The sequence below is a fragment of the Dysidea avara genome, chromosome 6, assembly GCF_963678975.1.
Source record: "Dysidea avara chromosome 6, odDysAvar1.4, whole genome shotgun sequence".
NCBI lineage: Eukaryota > Metazoa > Porifera > Demospongiae > Dictyoceratida > Dysideidae > Dysidea > Dysidea avara.
This window is the reverse complement of record NC_089277.1, coordinates 8514535-8541882: the sequence shown is the minus strand read 5'-3', so window position 1 is coordinate 8541882 and position 27348 is coordinate 8514535. Positions and strand designations below refer to the sequence as shown.

Here is a 27348-nt window from a genome sequence, read left to right as displayed (position 1 = left end):
AGAGATGGAATAGTATTGCTAAGGATAATGCCAGCACTAACCCCTCAAGGTTGCCACAGTGCAGTATCGATACAACCACTCCAACCAGTGCATAAGACCAGAGCCTCGATCATCACCTTTTGACTGAAATTTTTATACTTGATGAAGCAATTAAAACAAAAAAGTTGTAGTACTTATACTTTCCTGAGGGAGCATGCCCCCAGAGTCCCAGACTCCCTTGTCTGTTCAGCAGAATAATAGGATTGAGCCTTACTACCACTTTCACCTTTATTCTTGGCCCGGATGTACATATCGGCAACATAATACAGTAGCTGTAGATAATGCCCCTAGGCAGTGCTATAGGGGTGGGAATTTTTCCCTACTATCACACTATCACAGTAGTTCTTCTCGCAGTTCTTTGCCTGGGCATCATCAACTGCTGTCAAAACATTAGTGTCGTCCCCCAGACCCTTCCTCAAGCATACTTACCACACAAAAATAACTTAGTTTAGCAGTGCACAAACAATTATTGACAGCATATGTACACTTACCGCATTGTTGAACCAGTGTATAGGCGTGTTTGATCGTGTTCGTAGCTCCAAGAAACTCCTCTTGATTCTTCGAGTGATCTTCGGTCCTGGTATTCGCTTCCTGGCTCTGGGCACGGCGCTAAGTAGGTTGAGTTTACCATTTGTTACCATGTTATTCTCTCGCTCTGCTTCTTGAGTTCTGATCCTTTGATGCGCACTTATTGGAATGCCCGGACGGCGTAAGAAGAGCCGTCAAAAACAACCAGTTGATCTGTCTAATAATGACGTCGATGTTGACGATGATGACCCTGACCGTGTGTGGTGCTCTTGTGGGCGGCCTTTTGGTACTGCCGGATGGATTTATGATTAAGTGTGATGGCCACAGTGAGAACTGCTTCACTATCATTGGCTACCATCTGCCTGCCCTACTTCCTGTGCCTGTGGTCACTCTTTTACCATAGAACATGCTCTGTCTTGCCCAAAGGATGGGTTTCCTTCTGAGACATAATGAAGTGCGTGATCTAACTGCCAATTTACTTTCCGAGGTCTGTAACAATGTTGTCACTGAACCCCACCTTCAGCCTCTTTCTGGTGAGACCCTTCAATACAAAACAGCTACTCGTGATGATAATGCAAGGCTTGACATTGCAGCTAATGGTTTTTGGGGAGGACGATTTGAGAGGTCATACTTTGATGTCAGAATTTTTAACCCTAGTGCACCCTCAAATCAACCCCTACACTCTGCATACCGATGTCATGACAAGGAAAAGAGACGTAAATACCAACAACGGGTTCATGAAGTAGAGAATGCCTCATTTACTCCCTTAATTTTTACTACTACTGGTGGAATGGGTGATGCTGCTACTCAGTTTTATAAGAGATTGGCCAACCTTTTGAGTGCAAAGCACAGTCTTTCCTATGGAATAGTGATGGGATGGCTGAGATGTAAATTGAGCTTCTCTTTGTTGAGGTCTGCAATTATGTGCATTCGCGGTGCCAGGTCCAGTTTGCGCTGTCCCATTGCTGAGGCACCGATTGCTGTGCAGGTCGCTGAGGCCCATATGTAAGATAATTTGTTTTTGTTTATTATGTACTGTTTTATCTTATGTCATTAATTTGTAAAAAAAAAAATGTATACCACCAGAATCCACCGGATTGACAACTAACATGTGATCTATTTAGGGGGGGGGGGAATCTCGTGGAAAGTCCCTAATTACCTTAAGCAGACACTCGTAATACGTGGTTTTAAATTGAATGGTTCAAGAATGTAACTAGGTGGTGAGGCGTACTTTAATCGGCTCGACTTTAATGAGAAACTCAAGCCCCTCGTGAGAAACTACATCGCTTGAGCAACGCTTGAAGAAGTAAGAGTCAAGAATACTGATCGAGGTACTCTATGATATATGCCGGTCTTGAATGCTAACGAAACGAGGAGTGAAGTTTGTGTAACGTGTCACATCGCCACACACTGATTCACCGTGTTTGTGCGATAGGGTTTATGGACCTGTCCACCAGATGCTGAAAGGAAATTCATTCCACCACATGTTGAAAGGAAATTCATTCCAACTTGTGAAGTTATTGATATACTCATTGTTGGGGTCCACGGGGACATCGATGATCATTTACCAGTCAGCTGTAAGTAATGTCACAACAGAAGGAAAGGAACCATTTCCATACCCCGGCTATGGCATACTAATTTTCCTGGTCAGTTTATGTACACTCAACCACAGATCGAAATGTAGAACTTTGGTTGCAGGTGGAAAATAAACACCTTTTTACTCAGTTACAAGAGATTCACCCAGCTGGGATAAAATGTTGAAGTGAATGTCATTAGTACTAACTTGTTCATCAGGTATTGGACAATTCCAAGTGTCCAGATTATGCAGTTGTCCTCTTGTTCAAGTTTACACGTTTAGGCAAGTTCCACAACGTCCTATAATCTATTACTATATCAGTGTGGAATAATGCTTATATAATATTTTTCATATTCCAGGCTTTAGGTGTATTGTATTTAACACCTGCTTGTTGGTTTTTGCAGGCCATCTGGTCATACTGGTTTATCCACTAGCAGTTGAATGTGATCATGGTACATATGTAAGTTGAGACCATGCAAGAACAAAGATATAGGTGTCATGAATTTCAGGTCAGTTAACGTTCAGAGGAATTGTATTATTGCAATTATTGTTTTTGTAGTTATCAATTATCAGTGACCAGTTTGTGATAGCGTACTTTTGTTTGACCAATGACCTAATGTTCTGGTTTACATGCTTACCCAACAGTTATGTTACTCACTTAACCTGCATATGGGATATATATTTTTTAGTTCATTTTGATTATCCATCCTTTATTGGTACAGCCTGGCATATTGATTTTTTGCACATTCTCTTTTTAATTCAGTGCCTGCTGGATTGCTTCGTCAGATATTGAAACAGGTGTCTTTGGTGTTGCGACCGATGTTCCAGGTCAGTTTGCATGTGTGTTTAATTTAAGGTTGACTTCAGTGCCTGCTTATTCTTTTACAGGTCTCGGTATCGAGTGTCATGAATTTCAGGTCAGTTGACGTACAGAAGAATTGTATTATTGCAATTGTTGTTTTTGTAGTTATCAATTATCACTGTATACTAGTGATGTGAATTTGCAGGTCAGTCTACTCAGATGTATCGGGCATAGTGTTGATGGGTTCAAACAAATATCCAGTGTAGACTGTAGTGGCATCAAGGGTGTTAATTTCTAGGTCAGTTTACATGTTGTGATGTTAGTGATTTTTTCCTAGTACCCAGATGTTAAGTGTATTGTATTTAATGCCTAGCTACCTGTTATGTTTTTAAATTATGGTATATCAGTGTAGATGGTACAACAGTAAGCCTTCTGTGTTGTAGTAACTATTTGTTTCATAATTATGCTGTTGTCCTGGAATGGCACAATTTTTGGGCAACCAGTGTGAAGTCCAGTAGTACAAACATTTTATTATGACCAAGTTGTGATAGCGTACTTTTGTTTGACTAATGTCCTAATGTTCAGGTTTGACATGCTTACCCAACAGTTATGTTATTCATTCACTTAGCCTGGGATATAATTTTGTTCATTTTGATTATCCATGCTATTATTGATACAGCCCGGCATATTGATTTTTTATACATTCTCTTTTAATTCAGTGCCTGCTGGATTGTGTCATCAGATATCGAAACAAGTGTTTTTGGTGTTGTGACCAATGTTCCAGGTCAGTTGCATGAGTGTTTAATTTAAGGTTAACTTCAGTGCCTGCTTATTCTTTTACAGGTCTCAGTATCGTCATGCTGATATACAAGAAATCATCACTATTGTTGGAACTATTTTTAGTCAAGTCTTGATGTGATGTTGATTAACGTTGTTACACATTGTTGTATGTTTACCATATGGCAAGAAATTTTCATGGCCATCATGAAATTTGAATATTGTGTAAGTTGTGTGGAACAACCCCAACTCATACATGGTCACTGGCAAACCACGAACCACATTCGAGCCACAACACCACCAACCACATTCGAGCGATCCATTACAAAATTTTGTTGCACCATTTGTGTGTGCATAATACTTAATGAAAGCCACAACACAAGCTACATGGTAAACACTAAATAGAGGTGGTAACCCCTAAAGGCTTGTTACCTTTTGTATTCACCTTATCGGCCTTTGTGGTTAATCTATTAAAAATTACATGTAAATAGAGAATTGAAGAGTATGCTTAAAGCACCTTCGCTAGTGATTTTGTTCTTCACACCTTAAGACAACTGGCGATTTATAAACGCTCGCATGGGGTGTGGCACTAAATGGAATTTAAAAGATTTCTGCTTAAAACGCCATCCCTAGGGAACTTACAGTTCAGCACGTTGTCACAACTTGTTTATCAGGCATTAGAGTTTGTGTCCACGTCGTGCCTTTAAAAGTTATTGTAGGGATTAGAGGTTTGATTGAAGAAAATACGCGTATAGGCAAACCAGGATTGGATAATGTCAGTGCTAGATGGACTATACAAACACGACTATGTTGACTGGTATAACGTGACAGTAGTTGTAACATAAGGTAGAGAAATAAAGTAAAATACACCTATTTTTTATTTTGCGATGGTTACTTTTTTATTTTAGCGAGGTCGCAAGAAAACTATGATGATGATGATGACGACTCCTAAAGATTTTTTATCACGTAACGCAATACAAATCTATTGAGAGATCTTGCGTAATCTAGGACTAATATTGCAAAACCGGCCCTACACGTAAATAACTCACAGTAGTGGCCGCGCGTCTTTTAATTGGGTGTGCGCTTTGTAGTTTCTTGGCCACGCGACTCACTACCGTGAGTCTTGATTATATTAGCCACCATCATTCATTTATTGTACCTTGCATGGGAGGATCAAAATGCCACTACATTCTGTATTTTCTATATTGTACCGATTAGCTGCATAACTGTAATGTATGAGTCAGACAGCAGAGTTATGTGGGTAATTGGGAAAATACAGTATGCTTGGGAAAATTCAGTAGAGCTATGCAGCGCAGTTATGTAAGGAATGTACGAAAACAATCCCACTTAGACAACATGATTGATCACGGGCATGACATTGTAAATCGCTAAAACTAGCCGGACTAATCCTACCAGTCAGTTCTATGACTAGAAATAGATTACATTAACACTTACTGATAGTCTGAGATGCAAATTGAAGCAACAATCTCACACAGACGACACAATGGATCACGTGCACGACACTGTCAAATGCTAAAACTAGCTGAAATAATCCTACCAGTTTATTCTACGACTACAGACAACTTACTGATAGTCTGATCACTGAAAATTGAAGTGATTTGGGTACTCAAGAAAATCGCTCTGAACAAGACAGCAATAAAACACCTGAAGCACCATGTATGCTTGTTTGTACAAAAAATACAGCAACAGCACTCGGAGTGTCTCAAGGCAAATAAAGCACTTGGATTTGCCTCGAGCTGTATTAGCCTCTTGACACGCCCCCTCATGCTGTATTTTTCGTACACATGCTCGGCGGTGCTTTAACTATAACATCCAGTATATCTTGTTTCATTTCTTTTTATCACTGAAACCCTACTTTTTATTATTTTATAATTGCACTAGTTGATGAACTGGCATGTTAGATTATCCCTTGATTCCAAAGCATTACGCATCCATTACTTTACATTAACATGTTACCAACCAAAGTAGTGATTTTGCCACATAGCTACAGTATGCTGTAGTAACTACCATCTTTCCTATTTCTATAGCTTCACAATTTTTTATCACTGGTCATTTTAGATGGACTAACTTTATTCTGCAAAGGTGATTTTCATCATGTAAGATATCTCTAGGATGATTTTTAAAGGTGGCATTTATGGACAGCACTGGTCACTTTAGGGGATTACTTACACAGTACTACCGTATTGCTTGGTATTATGTGCTGTTTTTAACTAAGCAATGGGAATAGTGCTACAACACAGCCACATTGAGCCTTTAATTATTTGCACAGTGTACTGTGACTGTTTTACCATGCAATGGTTTGAATTGCATAACCTTTGGTTTCCCACCATTACAAGGACCATATAAGGCATTACCACTGCACAAATCTGTAGTGTTAAACCTAAAGTGTGCAATGATGTAAAATGCAATTTTGTGCATTGTTAAATTATGTCAAATTTCATAATACAAATTCATAACAACATACATATCACATAGCTACCTAAGCAGCTGTAGAATTTCATAAGCAAGTATATAATTATGCTGATTGGATGTTGCATGTCAATGTGTATGGCTATAGCTATGTATAAAATTAAATAGTAACTAGTGCCAATCTGCTCACTGCAATTTGAGACCTACATTATAGTCTAATCATGTCTCAATCTTTTTGTTTGATATGAACTATTACTAATACAGCACGTGATTAGCTGTTAATGGCAATCTATGATTGTAGTTATGTAGATACCATTTTCTTGATACATGTAACTACTTACAGTGGTTTAGCTACTGCACAAGTGAAGATTAAAATTTAGATATCACAATTATATGTATTCTATAATCTTTTCATCTGTATTACCTTTAGTTTGCTGTATACACAATTAGAACTTAGCTACCCACTAGATTATTGAGCAAAAACAGACTTCACTTTCCTCATGGCTCAAAGTCATTGCATTATAGCTGGTAATAATTATGCTAATGAGAATGTTCAAGTAGAGTAAAGTGGAACCTAGAACCCACTTATCTGGAATTTCGTTTTACTGAACTATGGAAATGACTGTTCTATTAGAGTAGTGACTGTTCTATTAGGGTAGTTGGTGATAGTAAAAATTTCTTGTGCTATTTTAAATTTATTTATACACAATATACAGACTTTGGCTTATGGACCACCCCTGGTGGTTCAAATAATTGAAGTTCGACTGTAATAATGGTAGCAGTAAATCCCAGATGCAGGAGTCTGTATAGGGTGCAGTTCCAAGAAATTTTTGTCAACCTTTAAATCAATGAAGCTATTTATAAGCACCACTAGGCTTCATGTGTTGTGAATCTTGAATCATGAACACATAGCTGGGGTGGGAGGCAAGAAGACTATATAATAGCCCCTGTCAAAATGTAGGTGGAGAGGCTTAGCCTCCTGATTAAATATTGTACTTTATTGGTTTCTTCTATAACTGCAACCAGTTGGATGCATGCCAACAATGAATATAAACATCAAGAACAAGATACCCTAATTAAGCTGTTGCCGTAATAGTAAAATTCTGAACTTACTCTCAGATTCAATACCACTTATATTAGAGTCTCTTTTCAAAAATTTTCTAGGGGAGCATGCAGGCCCATAACTAAGATTTATGAAAAGGGGTTCAACTTTTACATGGTACTGTAGGCATTCATAGCAGCAGGGGTCTGGGGGCACAGTTCCCAGCCGCTGACAACACTTTAATATTTGACTTCTCCATACTGGCCTAAAATTGATAGTACACACTAATAACTCCAAAGAGCAGTTGTAAGTGTATGGTTCTGACTACTCCCTTGAAATCTGACATAACTAATTTGAAGTTAATCTCAACTTCTGCATGTGCATCATCTGCATGGGCTAATTTAGTAGCTATAGATACATTTCAATACAACCTACTTATCAGTGTTTTGCTCAGTACTCCTCTAATCAATCAATAGCTATTATTTCTTTGTGTCACACTTAAGTGACATGAGCTATCTAGGTCACATGTGACTCCTTAGCTGTACTGTACAATGCTGTGGCTTCTTAGGACAGAGACTAAGTAGGTTTACAGTGCACATGCAAGTACATAGCTAAATACACAAGGGGTTTTTCCAAGGTGGTTCCCATATTTGGTGGTGATTCATGAGTGCAGGGGTCTTGGGGCATAGCCCCCCACCACTGATACATTATAAACATTAAAATACTTCAAAATTACATTGGTTCATGATTTCTTATTGTATGGTTAGTCCTTTATCAAGACCGGATCACTCCAACGTTTTCACTCTTTCCCACAATACACAAACTAGAAGTCATGCATATAAATTACTCAAGCCCCCTCCCCACCTTTCATGTCGGGTCAACTATTTTGGTACTAGAGTAATTAATGACTGGAACAATCTTACAAGTGATATTGTAGGAAATTCTTCATTAAATAATTTTAAATCAGCTATAGATAATTACTTTTATGACCATGTTAATGTAATAATTATATTCATAGTTAATTTTTGTTTATTGCATCTAATTTATGTATGTATATGTATGTAATTGAATGGGTGTACAGGCTTCTAAGCTTCAACCCAAATCACATCATAATCATAATCATAATCATAATCATAATCAAGACACACGGTAGTGTGTCGTGCGGCCCAAGAAGCCGGCGCGCCACACCATGAGTATATTGACAGGAAGAAAGAAAATGCGATTTTCACACTTTTGTAGCTCCGTGATCCTTCATTCGATTGGAACCAGTTTCGCTGCAGAGGTGCCCGCCAGGTAGGCCACCCTACATACCAAATTTGAAGAAAATCGCCTAAGCCATTTCCGAGATATGAGTGGCCAAAATTTCGTTTTTAGTTCTTCGCTTTTTTTTCTTATTCTTCGTCTTTTCGCACATTTTGAAAAATTGCTATAAAACACAAACGCGTAAACAGACCACCTTGAAATTTGGCACACATAAAGGTAGTCCAAAGGCAAATTCTAATGTGAACTTTCGTGCAAATTCGACGAATGGTTCGGGAGTTATGACCGATTATTCGCGTAAAACAAGATCGATTTGTTGTCACGCCTACAGGATAAACCGCTTCATGGAATAAGTTAAAAATCGGTCTGTGGATAGATCAACCATTGTAGGAGTACCTTTTGGTGGTTAAAAAACAATCGAAATTAAGATCATGGAGATATGACACGAAACCGTAGGTGTGTAACAATTGCGCGATCGAGATTCGTGAATAAAATTACCAATACTTTTCACGCCTACCAGGCAAATCGCTTATAGCAATGAGCTGAAAATCGGTATGTGGCTGGAATAATAATCGTAGAAAATCTTTGCAGTAGTACAGAAGAATCGGATTACAAACCACTGAGTTATGATTCGAAAGCCAACTATGTGTAGCAAATGCGAGATCGAGATACTCTAATAGAACAGTCACCCTAATAGAGCACTCGGTTACATTTATGACTTACTCCATTATAGAATTTCTATTTCATTGCAAGTTATTCTGTAGGGAGTCTGCAAACAGTTAATTTTATAGACAGTTCAGCTACAAGCCAAGTCACCCTATAGAGAGTTCAGCTACAAATGTATCGCTGTAGAGATTCAGAACAGTACAAGTCATACTGAAGAGAGTTCAGCTATAAACAAGTCATGCACCCTGTAGAGAGTTCAGCTACAAACAAGTCACTCTCTACAGAATTCAGCTACAGACAAGTCACCATGTAGAGAATTCAGCAACCAAAAACCACCCTGTAAAGAATTCAGCAATACAAACAAATTACTCTATAGAGCGATCAGCTAGAAACAAGAGAGAGTTCACAGCTAGAAGACATCACCATGTAGAGAGTTCAGCTATAAACAAATCACCTTGCAGTGAGTTCAGCTATAAAGAAATCACACTGTAGAGAGTTCAGCTAGAAACAAATCACCCTGTAAAGAGATCAGTTAGAAGAAGTTACCTTGTAGGGAGTTCAGCATACAAGGAACCACCCTGAAGAGTTCAGCTGCAAACAAATCACCATGTAGAGATTTCGACTACAAACAAATCACCATGTAGAGAGTTCAGCTACAAACCCTAAGAGAGTTCAGCTACAACCAAATCACCCTGTAGAGAGTTCAGTTAGAAATAAGTTACAGAGATCAGCTAGAAGAAGTCACCTTGTAGAGAGTTCAGCTACAAATGAAACACCTGCATGTAGAGAGTTCAGCTACAAAGGAACCATCCTGTACAGAGTTCAGCTAGAAACAAGTCATCCCATAGAGATATCAGCTAGAAACAAGTCACCCTGTAGAGAGCTCAGCTCTTAATAGATAGAGTTCAGCTACGAAAATAGAGAGTTCAGCTATGAAAGATCACCCTAGAAAGAGTTCAGCTTGAAACAAGTCACCCAGTAGAGAGATCAGCTAGAAACAAGTAACCCTGTAGAGAGATCAGCTAGAAGAAGTAACCTAGTGGAGAGTTTAGTTACAAACAAATCATCCTGTAAAGAGTTCATTTACAAAAAACAAATCACCCTGCAGAGAGTTCAGCTGCAAACAAATCACCCTGCAGAGAGTTCAGCTGCAAACAAATCACCCTGTAGAGAGTTCAGCTACGTACAAACATATCACCCTGTAGAGAGTTCAGCTACAAACATTTCACCCTGTAGAGAGTTCAGTTACGAACAGATAACCCTGTACAAAGTTCAATTCAAGTAGAAACAAATCATGTTGTTAAGAGAGATCAGCTAGAAAAAGTCACTTTGTAGAGAATTCAGCTACAAACAACACCCTATAGAGATTTCAGCCACAAATAATTTACTCTGTAGAGATATCAGCTTGAAACAAGTCACCCAGTAGAGATATCAGCTAGAAAAAAGTCACCCTGTAGAGAGATCAACTAGAAGAAGTCACCTTGTAGAGAGTTCAGTTATATAAACAAATCATCCTGTAGAGAGCTCATTTATTAAAAAATCACCCTGCAGAGACTTCAGCTGCAAACAAATCACCCTGTAGAGAGTTCACACTGCTTGAAGTGTCTTAGTTACTACAGTGGTATATCCCCAGTAAATGGAGCAGTTAATTGTTTGTTATTTTAGTAGTTTTTCAGTAAACCCACATTCACTGATGTTTTACTGAGAGTTTAAAACTTAGTAAAATAATTATGTTCCATATACTTAAGTTTACTGACACTTTACTATCAGTATAACTACAGTAAGGCATCTTAACAAATTAGTAAACTAAGAACCTTCAAGCAGTGTCAGCTACAAACATATCACCCTGTAGAGAGTTCTGCTACAAACAAAACACCCTGTAGAGAGATCAGCTTGAAACTATACATAATGTAGTGAATTCAGCTACAAGCAAATCACCCTGTAGAGAGTTCAAGTTACCCTGTAGAGAGATCAGCTGTAAACAAATCACCCTGTAGAGAGATCACTCTAGAAAAAAGCCACCCAGTAGAGACTTCAGCTACAAACAAATCACCCTGTAGAGAGTTCAGTGGCAATCAGATCACCCTGTAGAGGGTTCAGCTAGATACAAGTCACCCTGCAGAGAGATCAGCTAGAAGAAGTCACCATGTAGAGAGATCAGCTAGAAACAAGTAGCCTTGTAGAGAGCTCAGCTAAAAAGAAACCATCCTGTAGAGAGTTCAGCTACAAACAAATCACCCTACAGAGTTTAGCTGCAAACAAATTATTCTGTAGAGAGTTCAGCTACAAACAAATCACCCTGTAGAGAGTTCAGCTAGATATAAGTCACCCTGCAGAGAGATCAGCTAGAAGAAGTCACCTTGTAGAGAGTTCAGCTCCAACAAACCCACTCTGTAGAGAGTTCAGCTACAAACAAGTTACCCTATATAGAGATTAGCTAGAAAGAAGCCTGTAGAAATCTCAGTTACAATCAAATTAACTTGCAGAGAGTTCAGCTACAAACAAACCACTTTATAGAGAGATGAGCTAGAAACAAGTCACCTTGTAGAGAGTTCAGTTACAAAGAAACCATCCTGTAGATAGTTCAGCTACATTTCAAGCCACCCAGTAGAGAAATCAGCTGTAAACAAATTATCCTGTGGGGAATAATTTGGCATGTAATAAATATATGTATATAATTTGTATAACTACTAATACAATTAAAAATAGTTGAAGTATTAAAAATCTTCTTTAAGTTCTTTTCTTCTTCCTGTAGTAAGGAAAAAACAGATAGATTTAAAAAGCCCCAAAATAGGCTGGCTTTGCAGTATACAAATACAAAAAGAAGTGATATCTAATCAAAAATAGCCAATCTGTAAAAAAGGTGCAGTCTCCAAAAAGGCGATGGTGAAAAAAAGATGTGAAATCCAAGGTGGCGGCCAAGAAATGGCTGTGATGGTAGGTTAATGGTAAAAATTTTAATAACTACAATTCAGGTGACTTTTGTGCCAAGACCAAGTGGCACCAAATTCACCTGAATTGTCGTTATTAAAAATTTTACCATTAACCTACCATCACAGCCATTTCTTGGCCACCACCTTGGATTTCACATCTTTTTTCACCATGGCCTTTTTGGGGACTGCACCTTTTTTACAGATTGGCTGTTTTTGATTAGATCAATATTACTACAGCTTTTTAAGCTTGAATTTTCACGGGGGAGTATCCAGAACTCTCCATGCCTGCCCATATACACCCCTGCACATCAGTGAAAGAGCCAGGACTTTGCAAATATACTCATGCAGATAGTTTTGTTGTGAACTTCCTTGCTATATAGTTAGTTCACTTATTCGGCCAGCACTATCCCAATAACTAAACATCAAGAGCATTACATGCACACAAGCATTTCTCAGGTATACTAAGCAGTAACTACTATTCATTACCTAGCAGCTATATAAAACACAGACCTCTTCAGTTACATCAGTACAAGGAACCACAAATTAATAATTTGGGTTGTCTACACCTTATTAATAGTAATCTCATCATTTTAGCCATGACTACATATCTGAATAATAGGTATAGCACAGTGTTCAGATAAGCACATTATAGAAGAGGTTCAGCTTGGTCATTTGAAAACTTTAACCATGCATGATTATAGTATTTGAGTGACTGCATTGTTAGAACATTTGAGTGACTGTTGTATTAGAGTACTTTAGTGACTGTTCTATTATAGTATATCAATCTTTTAATAAATGTTCATTCCCACCCAGATCTTAGCTGTGCAGAAGTGGGGCTTAGCTCCACTTTAGTTAACACCTCATAGCAGCCGTCAGTGCCCTACATATAGCCCCTCCCTACCTTTCAGGCACTCATGCATGTCTTATATGTCAGCTTAAAACATTTTTTAAAAGTTGATAATCCTGGAGGGGGGTTCATCCAAACCACTTGAACCCCCCTGGTTACAGGCCTGGGCCATGTCCCACATTCCTTTAGGTCCATAATTACATTAGTGTTTGGACTGTTCACACAGTAAGGTATAGCTTTTATGCCCTACATGGTATAACTAAATGTATTACAGCAAGCAGTATATAGATTCTTTTATTTTCTTGTGTCTATGTAGATGGCGGAAGAGAGGTTCTGGGGTGCAACTTATTTACTGGAGGTGCTGAGCACCCTCAATTCTAAGCTGTACAGTGGAACCCCTCTTAAGATGGACACCATTGGGGAAATGAAGTAATGTCCTTCATAATGGGAGGTGTCCCTATTTAAGGAGTAATCTAAAATTTTATTTTAATGCATGAAACTAGACTAAGTGGTGGAGCAAGATGGATTATGGTACCATGTGAACCAGATACAGTATGATAAGTTTAATAGCAACAGAAGTGATGTTATTAAGCATTGGTTACCTAGTGTGTGGCCTCTACTACACTATCCAGACAATTAGGCATCACAAAAATTTTACACATGCTCCCATAAAGACTTGTCTGGATTACTCCATATTTGATTAGTTATCAAGATGGTTGGCTATACAGATTATATAGTTTATCCTGTAGTGCAGTGTATTCTTAAAGTGCACCAGCTACTATTTTCAGAAGACCTGGGTAAGAACAATACGATCAACAGCAGTACTTGTGTATGCATTCATATGGCTTCTCGTAACTTCAACCATGGATTTGTAGAATAGGCAATACATGCAGAGACAGTGCTTTCTGCATTAAATGATGTAGTTCGATTGATTGTTGTAACTGACAATGAATCTTTCTTAATTGCGTCTGCGATTAGAGAGGTGTTGTACTGTAGTGCTTGCCATATCTGGGAATTGTGCAGTGTCCGGTTTACGGAATAGAGAGGTGTCCGTTATTGAGGGGGCATTAATACACACAGGTATTGGAAATTACATTTAGGACTTTAGTAATTGTCAGTTATAAAGAGGCTGTCCACCATTCAGGGGTGTCCATTAAGAGGGGTTCCACTGTTTTGTGCAATATTCATCACATAATCTCCTGCAAGGTATCCAGAAACTGGTCAGTCAACATCAAGATGCTCTAATAAAGCAGTAACCCCAATAGAGCAGTCACCTATACATCTATCAAGCGTGCATTCAAATTGAACATTCTCCAACATTTCCACTGAACATTCTCAATGAACATTCCTCACAATTCAATCTCCTGACACCTATTATTCAAAACTTTCTTGGGGGTATATATGCTCCCAGATCATGCTTTGCATGCTGGATATGTTTTGCACACCTATTATTACCAACATAAATTTTGGAATAATTCAACTCCAATACCCTTAGCATCTGCCTCCAATATGACAGTATTCTCATTGTAAAAATAATTCTTGGCCTGAATTTTTTTCTGTTTGTGCAAAATATAATAGTGTATAGCTATCCACTTACATAACTGAACGCATCTATAAAGACTATTATATTGCAGCATTGAATATCACAGACACTTCAGCTCCACACGTCTAAATGATGCAAAGCAATACAATGGCTGGAGTGATTGTAATCAATAAACACCTTGCATTTGTGCATGATAATTATATGTGCTACCAATGAATACTCTAGCTACACTATCACTTTTTGTTTGAAATCCTGCAAAATAAAGTAGTAAGGTATGAGTTGATGTACATTTTACTCTTCAGAATCAATTTGGTTGCTAACTTATCATACGGTATGATAGTACTGTATAGTAGGGACCACAAAGGAGTAGGCGTGGCCCATTGGATAACATCATTCAAAAACCAGACTCAATTTTCCCTGATGATGATGAGGCAGTATCGGTTGTTAAAACTAAGCCCAAACAAATTTTCAGAATGACCTGAAACGCTTTCAACAAGTTGCTATGGAACTTTTAAAATATTTTATTCAACAGAAGTTTCTACTGAATGACTGAGTAACTGACTGAGTAACTGACTGATGCCTTCAGACAAGTGTAACTTGATAACAACTAATGCTACGGGCTTGATTTTTTCACTGTTCGACATCACTTTGGCCCGACAGGTGCCTTTTGGCACACTGCAGTATGTACAGTGCATTTTTCATGGACTTACCAGTATCCTCCTTTGTGCCCCATTCATCTTTGGTGACAGTAAAAAGTGTCAATTTGGTGGTAGCATGTGTTGGCTTCCCTTCGTAATGGAAATTGTCCATATTTTTCATAGTGGCTATTTATAGTAGAGGTGCTTTTCAAACAGTTCTTGATTTGTACTGCTGTGTAACGGGTTGAACATAGCTGACAACGAAGCGTAATGGATACTTCACTTTTCAGACGATAATTGATACTGTATAACTGGGGCACACGGCACCATTTTTTTCTTTCGGTATGAGTGGATTGCAGAGGTGCTTTTCAAACAGTTCTTGATTCGAAATTCTGCATAACACTTAGAACATAGATGACAATGAATTGTAATAGATACATCACCTTTCAGATGATAATTGGGGTGCACGGCACCACTTCAGATGTGGTAGCTATGCATGGGTTTACCAGTCAAAACAATTATTTACAAAAAAGTTAACAAACAAGTACACAGAAAAAATGAAATTTTCAACTAGAGTAGGGACCATAGCACATCGATAAAAAGTACAAGCTGGAGTAGTGCACGATATATAAATCACAGTAAAACAATAAGAAGTGTTATATCCCTACTGTGCATTTCCATTATGGCACAGTAGGGATATAACACTTCTTATGTTTTACTGTGATTTAATATCATGCCCTACTCCAGCTTTTTTCAGAACTTTTTATCGATGTACTATGGTCCCTACCCTAGTTGAAAATTTCAAATTTTTCTGTGTACTTGTATGGACTTTTCTAGGCAATGGCGGATCCAGGATGCCCTTCAAGAAACCGCATACAAGATCGAGATACTCTAATAGAGCAGTCAATTACTCTAATAAAGCAGTCACAATGTTCATGAGGCAGTGTAGCTTACCTATGAAGCTATAAATAGGATTTTATTTTACATAACAGACGTGATATATTTGGTAAAGGATAACTAGCTATTATTGTTGTGACCTTATTTTATTTTATTTTTTTTTGGTCTTCAACTGTTTTTCAGCAAGTTGTTTTGGTCTTCAACTGTTTTTCAGCAAGGTGCCCCCCCTCTTTCCAAACTCTGGATCCGCCCCTGCTAGGCCACCCATTTTCATAATCAACTATTAATGTGACAATAACAAGACTCCCTGAAAACATGCAGATATCCATAGTGTTGCTAATCATGGTTGACATGCTGACTGATGTACGTCTAGGAAGTGATTTCAATCAGACATATCACCATTAAAACAGAGGAATGAAGACATTATTGTGATATTACCATGTGCCATGAATACTATGTACATGAAGCATATTGACTATAGTCACAGTACATCACTCAGTACTATCAACAATAGTGTTTATGTACCTGATCAAACTGGGTGATGTCCATTTTACCATGTTCTACAAGATATTTCACAACATCACTCTTCCCTTCCTCCACAGCAAGTTGTAATGGTGTTTTATTACTCTAAAATGGATTTTCCAATTTACAATAATGTACATATAAGAAATAAAATTATTGCTGTATATATGAAGAAAATCTCAACACACATAATAGTGTGTATAGTCAGTCACCACATACTACTGAATACAACAGCTTGGGGGGAGAGTAAATCTCATGATGTGTTAAGTATAGCTTTGTGTATAGCTTTTGAACTACAGTCATCAATGATTTATACTATATTGTTTACTAATTTGACTACTTGATATAAAGAATTTTGACAGATGCAAACATGCACTATACTATACTATAACTAGGGTTGCACCGATTCTAGTATCGGTATCGGTATCGGTATCGGTATCGGGCCGATACTGTTGTTTTCATGAAGGATCGGAATCGGCGATTATATTGTTGCAGATACCAATTCTTATCACGTGCGAGAATAAAATAACGTTCGTTTCTACTTGCTTATTTTACTAGCACAGTGGACACCTAAAAGCATCAAGTATAACACCAATAGCTGCCAGCAAAATTACTGATCTATGCTGAAACCTACGTGTGAAAACGCTTTACTGAGAAAAATATCGATTTACTCTAATAGAACAGTCAATAACTCTAATAGAGCAATCAGGTAAAAGTGACTGTTTCAGTATTAGAATATTTTGTGTTTTTGTAAGCACCATTATGATATTATCTACATTTCTCCAGAAAAATATTGGAATATCCACTGGTTTGCATTTCAGTGACTTTCTTCTTTGTGAATCTTGATTGGCTACTTCATTATAAACATGAACCATACTGAAAACGTGTACAAGAATACCATGAAATGCACTATATAATAAATATGTGCACTATGAAGTAGCTACTTTAAGGTAATTGGTATCGGTACTTGTACTTGCAGATACTTCCCAGCTGAGTACTTGGTATTTAAAGTATCGGTAAAAAGTGGAATCAGTGCAGCCCTAACTATAACCAAACTAGATAACAACTACATGTCAGATTAAACAATGTAACATCAATAGGATTGAAAAAAGCAGTTGACATATATACATATACACTTTGATCCACATCATACACATTTGATCAGGACTGAAACAAGAATATTAAACAACGATCAGACTCAGATTACAATTGCCTTGTCAAAGATTTTCATGATTCCCTTAAATTTCTGAAGTTTAGTAGATAAAATAGTATTCATTACTTCCCATGTGCAATATCTTTACCAGTAATATCAACACATGTCATTTAATCATTGTGTACCCACTATATAGAGTAGATGTTAACCATATGATCATACTTACCACATTGACACAATCAAGTTTGGCATTGTATGCCAGTAATGTTTTCACTATCATTAGGTGACCATTCTTTGCAGCAATATTCAGTGGAGTATGCTGTCCCTATAAACAATACAGAAAGAGTTATCACCACACATTAATGAAATAGAACATATGGTCATGTCACTACACACCATACTGTGTATAGTATAAGATATGAGACAAATGGTTATGTGTAATACAGTAGTACCACTGTACCAGCATAGTTATTGATCAGGATGATTATAACAATTAACCATCTATTTATTAAGTTATGCAGTGTACATTCCTTTTCTGGTCAAACATTTTTTCCACAAAAGGTTTAAGACTGAACCTATAAGTTTCACAATAATTCTATTTAGTTCATACATGTGATGGAACATGCAGGTGGTATTATAATGTAAACAGGTCTTAAAGAATACCACTGGAATTGGTTGACTAACTAGTGTGGCATATCATTTGACTAATCATTTTGAAGATTTGACGTGAATTGCAGCTATTCGTACCTAATTGATTAAATCTAGGAATCTGCTGTACAATGAACAACTTAAAGATCAACATCATCAATGTAAACATTCTCAATAATCAGAACATAACATTGCAAGGATTAATGCATATACAGTGGCAGATCTGGGAATTTTCAGAGGGAATTTCAGGTTCAGGATATTTTCAATAACTCTGATCCCACTTAGCTACAGTATAGTCTAGCTGGGGCTGTTAACTCAGTCCTATAGCTCAGTGGCCTATAGCTGCTACATAGATCTATAGTGAATCATAAAAATCACTCCAAAACACTGTTTCATAGTTGATCCAAGACTTTGCAGAAAGTTTTGAAGCAAACCAGCACTAAACGATAATTATTTTTAGACGCACTTAACATGCTTCAAGCTGTAATGCCATTTTCAGTGATTTCAAAGGCAAAAGTATGAAGTTTGGCCAGTAGAAAAGGTCCCACTGTGATACACTACGCATAACTGTTGGTGATTTTATCACTCACATCAATCATACATGAATTAGGGTCGTGAGCACCTTTACAAAGGGGGTTTCAGCTGAAACCATTGCAACCCCCTGTATCTGCCACTGATATACATACTTTTGTATTGCATGATGCAGTTTTCAATGGACACTTATGAATTATATAATTAACTCACTGTACAAACACAATTCACATCAGCATTTGACTGTAACAACAACTTCACAACTTCATTGTGTCCTTTTCTAACAGCAATGTACACAGGTGTTTGGTTATCCTATACAAAACATACATTTTAAGCTGACCAGTAGTAACACGTATATACTGTACTAACATTACACTAACACTCAATACAATAATCCCATTCATGCCATCCAAAGTAGATCACTGCTTCATAACAACGACAATATATAATAGTTGGTTGATTTATCGTGTGTGTGTGTGTGTGTGTTAGCAAGGACTACATTGTTAATTTAGAGTTTCTACAATCAAAACAATTGCCAAAAGTCTAATCTGCATTTATGAATGAGTTTAAAAGTGATGGTATTACAGCATAGCTCAGCAGGAAAGTCCCTATTTTAGCACATTAGCTGTAACAACTATTTTTTTCAATGCCAAAGTAGGGACGTTCCCACTTAACTATGCTGTAATGCCATCATTCATCTCTTGTTTCACTAAATTTTGTTGCATAGATCCCAACTTCACTTTTAAATTTACATTCTTTAAATACTAGTCTTTGTAGTACACTAACAATTTTAGCTACCACTTCCTTTTTTAAATCAGCATTAGTAACTATTAGTATTATTAACGGACATTGCAATATACAATTATAAAAACTTGCTTGCCAGTTTAATGCTCAAGGTTTTAAACAGTACGTCTAGTGCAAAAATTCTGTCATTTGTGAGAAAAGCATGAAAATTTCTGTATTAATTGTACTTCTAATGGAATTTATTTTTTAATAAGGTGTCATCACAGATTTGAGTTTTGGTGCCCTTTGCAGCCATTTTTGTACTGTAATTCATCAATTTTTGTGTTTATCTCCCTAACGCATTATTTTACATGGTGCAAATTAAAGATGTTAGTCTAAGAAACATCTTGACTTTTGTTTGAAGTCAATAGCTCATTCCACTACAAAGTTATGATTATTTTTATTAGTCATCAAACTTTTTGAATTTGTCGGCCCTTGAGTGTAATACATGTAACTTACCAATGGGCAGGTTTTTCTATAAAATTTATAAAGTTTCATGGCTAATGTAAATGATCATAACTTTGGAATAAATTACCTATTAAATTAAAAATGAGTTGACAAGAGCTTAAAGTTGAAACTATTTAACAATGTAAAATACTGCCTCAAGTAAATTAAGACAAAAATGATGAGTTTTTCATGTAAAAATGGTCATCAAAGGTCAATTAATATGCAATGACACTATATTCAAAAATAAATGTGATTGGAAGCACAGTATATTTGTGTCAAGCTTGATGCTTTTTGGCACAAAGTGCACAAAGTCACCATATTTATGTGCTATTCTGCTCTACTATAGAAAGACTATTACAGAAGTTATATATTGAATTTAAAAGTGAAATTATGAGGTCTACCTGCATTTTTGCCTGCCTGCCTACCTATCTACGTTCCTGATCACAGTCGAAAGGCTAGAGGCTAAATGGTGTATTGTATGATGACTATAATGTCACAATAACAAATTCACCCAGTAGCGTAACTAGACTTGCACCGACACCAGGGCCCAGTGCAATAAGTTGAAGTTGCATTCACAAGAAACACTATTAAAGTAGTTGCATTATCAAAACGATAATTATTTCTAGAGGCACTTATGCCACTAACCTGTCAGTTTGAAGCGATTTCACAATAACGAAAGGTAATATAGCTGTTTCGCTGCCAAAAATGTGTGCTGTTGTCAAGGTCTTGATCGATTATTTGGTGAATTTGTCTTTTTCTACTACTCTATTGCTAATTCTGTGGGCATGACTTGATTGCTGACACCCGGGCCCAGGCCCGGGTAGGCCCGGGTTTAGTTATGCCACTGAACCCACCAATGGCGCATGTCTTTTGGGTTTCAACAAGTGTATGCCCCCTTGCACCTTGTCTTTCCTTTTACTCTAATTGGGCTGGTTGTCATCTTCTTTGTGCAACTAAACCATATCAAGGAAATATTTTCCATGTCACACTTTCCATGAGGAACGTATTTAGATGCTAAAAAATATTCAAAGTGTTCAAGATGAAAAATTTGAGATCCACTCAAGTTCAATTGAGAGATCACTCAAGATATGGTAATAGTAGAGTGACATAATGCATTAATATGGTGACTTTGTGCAATTTGTGAGAAATCATCAAACTTTGCACATAGACTGTGTTTACAGTGACTTTTATTTTTGATATAGTGCATTTTAGACCATTTTTATAATGGCTCATCATTTTTGTCTTAATATCTATGAGAAACAGTATCAAGACTCATGGTGTTGCGAGGCCAAGTAAAGTAGGGCGTACGACTACCGTGAGTTATTTACATAACAACTAATTCTAATAGAACGCACACCTAAGACCTACCTTTATAACTATTCTTTTGTAAAAAAGACCTCGCGATACAACAAAACCTTTGGTATATTGTTATATAAGTGTATTATTAAGTAAGTAATTCCTGTTATCTTTCAGTAACACCAAATGAAATTTTGCTGAAAACATCGTATTCTTCTCCTTCTCCTTCTTTGCATACTTGTTATCGTGAGCTGCCATTTTTTTACTCTTATATCTTACACTGTGATAGTTGCACAGCCTTGGATTTGTTATCACAAGTTCTTTGGCTAGTTAAGTTTCTTAAGTACAAATCTTGGAACTCCACCTCTCTTGCAAGAGCCACCATAAGCGATTTTCTCAAAGTTTGATTCATTCACTCTTGCGCTTCATGGGACAATCTTTGATATGTAATTAAACATATGGAGTAGTTTCACCTGATTATGACCTGCCATTTTTCTGGGAAGTGGTGAGTTAATTTCCATAAGTGTGCTCATAGGATAATAATGTCACCTATGCTAATTGCTGATTAATTTTGTGGTCTTTTAGAACCATATCTTAAATTTAATTTAAGACACCTCTAACACAGTAGCATTTGTTTATAGTCGGTGAACTCAGTGCAAATTCGGCCGTAAGCGTCAACGCCAGGTGAACATGATCAGTGTAGTCAGAACTCAATGAACTTGCTATCTCACATGCTATTCTCGTAAGTGTTTGTTATTCAGTTGTTTAATAATGGGTCTGAAGTAGCTAACGCAGCCCACAACACAGCTTTGGTTGTGCATTTCAAGGGACAATCCAGTAAGTTTGGGGCACATTCTCACCTACCGGGAAATGGCCTTTACTCAATCTGTTTACTGGTGGTTTTAATGCTGCCTAGAAGTCATAACCTATTGAGGTTGCAGTACCTGCCTTCTTGTACCAAACTATATTCTTTGGTTTTGCCACTTCATGCCCCAAGCTATGATGTAATTATATGCACAATAACTGTTGAAGCTGTTGTGATATCCAAAGGTGGCTTGTATGAAACTAGCTATTAGCTTTATGCATAATTTTTTTTGGTCTTGCACAGTGACAAAAAATGTGTGATATACTAAAACAAAAACAGCCTTGGGGTGGCACTGCCAAGCAAAGTAGGATCAATCAAACAAGCTTATTCAACATGACTGGTAAGGGCAAAGACTGATATCAAGTTGTGACCAAGTATATTGGAATATTACCATGATAAATCTGTTGAACAACTGGTAAGAACAGGGACTGGTATGAAGTTGTGGCCAAGTAAACACAGTATTACCCATTCTCTTTGTATCTAGCTATATAGCTATATAATAAAACTAGAGCAAATACACATACAACTGTTATTAAATTGTCATTTGGCTGCTTTTTTGTAGTGTGTGATTTTAAAAAGCGACCAAATGACAATTGAATAACAGTTGCATGTGTATTTGCTCTAGTTTTATTATATAGCTATAGCTAGATACAAAGAGAATGGGTAATGCTACGTTCACTTGGCCACAACTTGATATCAGTCCTTGTTCTTACCAGTTGTTTAACAGATTGATCATGGTAATATTCCAATCTACTTGGCTACAACTTGATATCAGTCCTTGCTCTTATCAGTCATGTTGAATAAGCTTGTTTGATTGATCCTACTTTACTTGGCAGCACCTTTTTCACAGATCCAAGGCTGTTTTTGTTTTAGGTTTTAATTGCATCCTTAAAGTATCATAAAATTGGGTTGTTAAGTGCAACAACTTATAATAACTTTTGTAAAATATCATACTATCTGTTAGGCACATACACCTAATAAATAATTATGGTGTGTTAACACAGAATCGCTCATTGCAATAGAGGCATTAGTGGTTCGTGTCAGTCACCACGCCAGTGTGTAAGGATATTTGACTCTATTTCTGGGTGAAATCCTTTGCAATGAACAAGAATATTACAATCCTGAAGACAGATTTGCTGTATACACAGTGAAGGGAGACTTCAAGGGAGAGGAAATTTAAGTGTTTGAGGAGACATTTTGTTTTCCAGTAGTTCCAGCATTTCTTCCCATGTGTATAGCTTTGTCGCATTTTGAGTTTTGCATTTGATCATGTGCACTTATCAGCCATGATTATAATCACAAATGAAACAACTTGTTTTTATTTCAAGTCAATAGGTACTTTCATTTTTAAGTTATAGTCATGTACATTAGCCATGAAATTTTATAAAATTAGCTGTCCATTGGTACGTAATTTACACTCCAAGGATGTATAAATTCAAAGTTAAATGGCTAATAAAATTGAGGATTATTTTTAGAATGGAACGAGCTATTAATTTCAAAAAAAATTCAAGTTGTTGTTGTTTAGTTTAATTAAGCCCCATGTTAAAATAATAGGGACATAAAGACAAAAGTTATGAGTCTTCAGTACAATAATGGCTGCAAAGGACACCAAAAGTCAAAAATGTGATGACACCATATCAAAAAATGACTTTCATTCTAGGAGTACAATTAATACGGAAAGTTTCATGTTATCTCATGAATGACACAATCTTCACCTATGCTGCTCTACTATAATACAGTAGTCACCCTAATACAGCAATCATGTATGATATTATTCTAATAAAACAGTCACATGTGTACATCATATGTAGCTGTGTACTGTGACAAAAAAAAAGACAAACTAGTATAATTATTATTAATTTAAAATTGAAGTAGGGATCCAAAGTAATGAATCATGTGATGAATGAGGGTATCACAGTATAGCTTAGAGGGAAAATTCCTGCTTTAGCTTTGAACAAAATAATTGTTAAGACATTCCAATATAGGAATCTTCGTACTGAGCTATCCATCATTCATTTCTTGTTTCACTACTTTTTATCACTTGGATCCTTACTTCAATTTTAAATTAAGACTTTTTAAATAATAAAACTAGTTCACAGATATACTGTTGTGTAATTCTTCATAGGCTAGCTCATGGATATCAGTCCAGTCACATGAAGAAACTAATACACACACACACACACACACACACACACACACACACACACACACACACACACACACACACACACACACACACACACACCAAAACACATGCATTTCTGGTCACTAATCATCAGTAAAATTTCATATGTGCCTCCAGTAAGATAGTTCATGGCATGGTCTGCAGAGAATTCTTGATTACAGATACAATGTGTATTTATTCACTCCATGAAGGGAACCATAGGCAAAGGGCACCATTATGTAGGAACACAACTGCGCTGGTCTACAAGACAAAACTCCTGGGAAATACCATAGCTAACTCTCTGTAAAAAAGATACTGACACAAATTGGTCGTGTTTTAAGCAACTCAGCTGTACAACCTCTATAATATCACAAATACTCCATATCTAGTTTCATGGCATGGTTCTCAGCCCCCAGCATAGCTATGTATTTTGAACATTAACTTGTGCATTTCAAACTTAATAACTGCTATGTATACTGAGTGACCCTTCTGCAATACAGCCGCTGAGCAGTTGTCACATAGCAGAATGATAGGCAACATTTTTAATGTGGTTGGCTGTACTAAGTGGTATGGTGGCTAAGCCATAATTTATAGGCATGTGTTTCTTGTATGGTTACTTAACAAAAACCTGAGAAAAACCCTGTAACCATTAAGATAACTAATGGATAGCTATTCAAATTGCTTGAGTGACTCAGCACCATTATAAGTAGCTATACATAACAAAATTTAAATACACAAATCTTTAATGTTTTTAAAGGCTCTGTGCAGTGCAGCACAGCTGACTGTTCTATCAGAGTAGAATTGACTGTTCTATTCGACTATACTCAATTGACCGCTCTATTACAGCATCTCAATCTAAATTGCTAAAAATGAAAATCTAATACAAGTATATAACAAGCATGCGGGAAGTGATAGAAAAGTGCTAATCAAGTTTAACTGGCATAAATGTACTAACAGATGCTTATTAAATAAGGCAGGATTGAAGGGACTAGTAAGCTGGAAGAATCAGAATTTGTAGTAGTTGGAAAAGAATTGAAAAGGATACATTATTATTGAAGTAACTGCAACTGACAGTCACTTGAAATATTGCAGTTATGCCAGCATAACCTTAGGCCAGGCCAAGTTGATTCACAGTTTATCATCTGGGATATTTGAAAAAATCATGCGGGTGGGAGGTCATTTTTCACATTTCATAATTTTTTAACATGGAAAAACATGTAAAAAGTAGCTTCACACAGTTGCTAGCTACATAGCTAGCTACTTTAGCAATAATTGGAAGCTTATGTGATTACGTCACTGTTAATACTTAGCTACTCGTTTAATGCAATCTCTCTTTAGAAATCCATTTATTGGAGGTTCTAACGAGTCCAGGCTGGGGATAATTGTTATGTTTGTTGCACACACCATGTTTTGATATACAAAAAGAGTTTGGAAGTGTAAACAATGATTATCACGTGAGAAATAATGAATTATGAAATTATTACTAAAAACCCATGCAGCAGTGACGATAAACTGTGAATTAACTTGGCCTGGCCTTAGGAATAATATAGATGTGTGGGGATTAGGAATTATGCTGGGAAATTTTGAAGAAATTATGCTTTAACAGTAGGAAAATTTGCAACTTGTACAATTCCATTAAAATGATCGAGATACTCCAATGGAACAGTGAAACATTTTAAATAGAATGGTTACACAAATTATATTCCTAAGCAGTCAATAGAATAATTGTAATACTCTTACATTTAAATGAACTAGGGGAATTAATAGCCAACAATGTTGGCAAGAGAGGTATTTCTTATGGGTATAATAGATGAACACTACTTACAAAGCATGATGCTTACTTTTATGACAGTGGTGGATACAGAGTGGGTTACAACACTGATATCGATAATGGACTAATTACTACCCACAAATCTGTTGCCAATATTGGATCATGAGAGATCATGAGTAAGGACTCTACATGTGGAATGGAGCAGGGAAAAGAAGCGAGAACGTCGAGACAGTTGTGCAAAAAGCTCAACCCAAAGGTACTCACAAGAAAAGTAATGCTCTCAGTCCTCTGTGGAAGAGCCCAACAAAGCCAAGACAGTTTGTGAAGACCCACATACTAAGAAGGTTCAGGAGGTCACAACAGACACTGCAGTGGAACCCAATGTGGACCAAACAATAAAACTTATAGGAGAAAAGCTCTGAATAGGAGTGAGAAGACTAGTGTTATCCATCACATGGATGGTGTTCACAATACAACACTCTTCATGCTTGCCATGATGAGAGTATGCAGCCAGTTTCCCCTCCAAGTGAAGATTTGAAAGATTTCTGTGACTCTCTGCCAGTGAGTACTATTGAATTTTTAACTAAACATTTAAAGAGAAGATTTGTAACATTATATGAAAAAGGTGCTGCCATTTCAGCAGCGTCTGACGGATATCTTCAGTTTCAACTTAAATGGCATCACTACTGCAACTATTTTAAACTATTTTCTTGTTGATTGCAGCTGAATTGTCAATGGTAGGATTACATCCTTCAGACTCAATAGCAGTTGATGTGGTATCTGTCAGATCCGAATGGCACTGTCTTTCAATGAAGTATTCACTTCAAAAGGAGAGATCTAAGACCTTCCTTATACTGTACTGCAGTTGTATACATGATGAGTCATGTTGATCTCAAGTGTCATTTAGTCATTGAAGCAAGCAGCCAATCTGATGTTCAGGCTTGCATTACAGATTCTGATGATGTGTATTATCATCTTGGCAGAGCTGCAATTGCAAGCATGTTACACAATAGGTATTCTCAAATCAAAACTTGTGCCTTGACTGATAAACAAAAGTTATTTATACAAATATCTGTGTTACAGAAGATTAGTACATAGCAGCCAGAAGATAAAAGTAATGTTGCTGATTATCTTAAGTTACTTCCGTGCACTGAATTATTCTATTTTAAAAGGCAGTTGAAGAAAACTGC

At 36.9% G+C, this 27348-nt stretch overlaps 1 protein-coding gene and 1 long non-coding RNA gene across 5 annotated transcripts in view; one reads left to right on the top strand and one right to left on the bottom strand.

Moving 5' to 3' along the window:
* Positions 1–19236, bottom strand: part of LOC136259210 (uncharacterized) — a 32960-nt gene extending 13724 nt beyond the window's left edge. The window contains exons 1-4 of the mRNA XM_066052694.1: positions 19213–19236; positions 19046–19144; positions 17880–17978; positions 16504–16605 (exon numbers count right to left, since the gene is read on the bottom strand). Of these exons, the coding sequence (XP_065908766.1) occupies positions 16504–16605; positions 17880–17978; positions 19046–19144; positions 19213–19236 (324 nt within the window). The remainder of the gene's footprint in view (positions 1–16503; positions 16606–17879; positions 17979–19045; positions 19145–19212) is intronic.
* LOC136258618 (uncharacterized) lies at positions 1745–3941 on the top strand. Of its 4 annotated transcripts, none has more exons than XR_010702886.1 (7): positions 1745–2213; positions 2266–2425; positions 2548–2652; positions 2907–2971; positions 3032–3243; positions 3665–3729; positions 3789–3941. It is a non-coding gene; the product is annotated as an uncharacterized lncRNA (long non-coding RNA). The 4 variants fall into 4 exon arrangements; XR_010702885.1 differs by having other exon boundaries at positions 2266–2652; positions 3032–3060; positions 3151–3243; XR_010702887.1 differs by having other exon boundaries at positions 2266–2652; positions 3032–3060; positions 3111–3243.
* Positions 19237–27348: the final 8112 nt, after the last annotated feature.